Genomic DNA, 2,030 nt, shown 5'->3' on the forward strand with positions numbered 1-2,030 from the left:
TTTAACCTCCTTGTATATGCCTATATTTATTAACCCACAATAGAATGTTATTCCATTTAATTCACTTGCACAATGTTGTTGTGTTTGACAGTGTTTCCCAAAAAAAGGTGTGTCTGCCATGCAGACACACCATGCAGCCAATTAGGCCGCACACAGGCTTCTGTCTAAATCCTTAGACCTTTATTGACCTTATACCAACCCTGAAACGTACCTCAGTTACGTCACCATCAACAGCCAATAAGGGACCACCATTCTACATAGACCACATAGCATACATACCCAGCCAATCACCAAACATACCTTCATTACCATCACCATCAACAGCCAATTAGGGACCACCGAGGACAGGCCTACATATGCAGCTGACCACAGTACTTGCGCGCTCTGCTTGCGTAAGTAATAATATACATGTAAGTGATGACATATGACTGTGTGTGTGTGTGTGTGTGTGTGTGTGTGTGTGTGTGTGTGTGTATATGTTGTATAACATGCAGTAAGCTAGCCTAGTTAGTGGTAAACAGACACATACTTAATAAAAACAGGTGATAGTTGATATTTGTAAACTGCGTGACGTCAAGTCAAGTTGATGATCATAAACTCGTGCAGCTGCACCTGCACACCAGGTCGCCTAAACCTAATATATTAGCCTACTGCCTGCAAGGTGCAGCACGGGGGCGTGTCCTCGCTTACAAACCGACTCTGTCTGTCTCTCCCCTCGTGGACTGACAGACAGTGCAGCACTGACACAGAGAGAGAGACAGCTGCCTGCGACAGACAGGCCAGGGGCAAGTCGACAAAAAAAATGTCCGACGCACCTCTCTACCACCGTTACGCACCGACACCAGCGCTGGACAACAGTCCGGGGGACAGTGCTCGGTGTCCGGCGCTGTGTCAGTCGGGTGATGATGGTGATCCGTTGGACACGTCCACGGAGAACGGACATAAAGAGTACGATTACAGCGATGAGGATTTGGAAGTGGACGTCGACTTGTCCCAGCTGGAGAGGTCCATGAGGGACCGCAGGAGAGCCAAGTCCTTACCGGCGCTCTACGAGAACAACGGCAACGGCAGAAAGCGGGTGAAGTTCGCCGACTCCATGGGCTTGGACCTGGCCATCGTCAAGCACTTCAGCCCCCTGGAAGACCCGCATATCCCGTTCAAAGTCCTGTCCCGGTTCCGGAGCTTCCCCCCGCAGCAGGAGCGCACGGCGGCCATAGGGGACCGTCACCTGTGTGCCAGCTTCACGTCCGGCCTGAGCACCGCGGCACCGCAGCAAGACCGGCTGGTCGCCTGCTTCCCGAACCCCGTCGAGGAGGACGTGGATCGGAGGCTCCGAAGCGGCCGGGTCGCTCTGGAGAACATCGCCATCACGCAGTTCGACGTGCGCGGACACATCCGCGTCCTCGACGACGCCCCCTCCTCCGCGCAGCAGGCGAGAGAAGTCGGGGTCAGGTACACCTTCAACGACTGGCTCTCCCACGTGGACGCGCAGGCGCTGCCCGTGGCCTCCTCGGAGCTGTTCTCCTTCGCCATGTACACGCCGCCGTTCGTGGCGCCGGGCTCCGCGGTCCACTTCGCCCTGTACCTGCGCACCGAGCACGGCGAGTTCTGGGACAACAACGACGGGGAGAATTACACGCTGAGGTACCACTGCACGCCCGGCGCCACGGCCTCTTTCATCAGCGCGGCGTTCCAGCCTACCTGAAGCCCCTGCGTGACGCTCGTTGCGTCGTGCGTAAAAGGTTCCCCGGTGCCATGCGTAAAGGCTATAGAAGTTACGACTTCTGAACCTTTTTTCCCCCACTGAAAGTCTAATGTGGTTATGCTTGACTTTCGCTGAGTTCCAGTTCGCATTTTGATCAACAGTTTGTCCTGGTGACTGAATCGTGCCTTGATATAGCGAAGAGCTGTATACAGCCATATCAAGGGAAATACTAGCCACATGACGCTCGTACGAGACGAGTTGTCATGTGAACCATCATGATAATCATGACAGTCATGTTTCAGGGCTAGGGAAATACATGAGACAA

General features: G+C 53.9%; 1 protein-coding gene across 1 annotated transcript; it reads left to right on the forward strand.

The window, feature by feature from the left end:
• Window positions 1-802: 802 nt before the first annotated feature.
• On the forward strand, window positions 803-1,705 carry ppp1r3g (protein phosphatase 1 regulatory subunit 3G; the record flags this gene model as incomplete). The annotated part of the gene is made up of 1 exon (XM_079489836.1): window positions 803-1,705. One exon carries the CDS (start codon window positions 803-805, stop codon window positions 1,703-1,705), a length of 903 nt encoding a protein of 300 aa, XP_079345962.1.
• Between the last annotated feature and the right edge of the window lie 325 nt (window positions 1,706-2,030).

This window comes from Electrona antarctica (genome assembly GCF_951216825.1).
Source record: "Electrona antarctica genome assembly, chromosome: 20".
NCBI classification, from domain to species: Eukaryota; Metazoa; Chordata; class Actinopteri; order Myctophiformes; family Myctophidae; genus Electrona; species Electrona antarctica.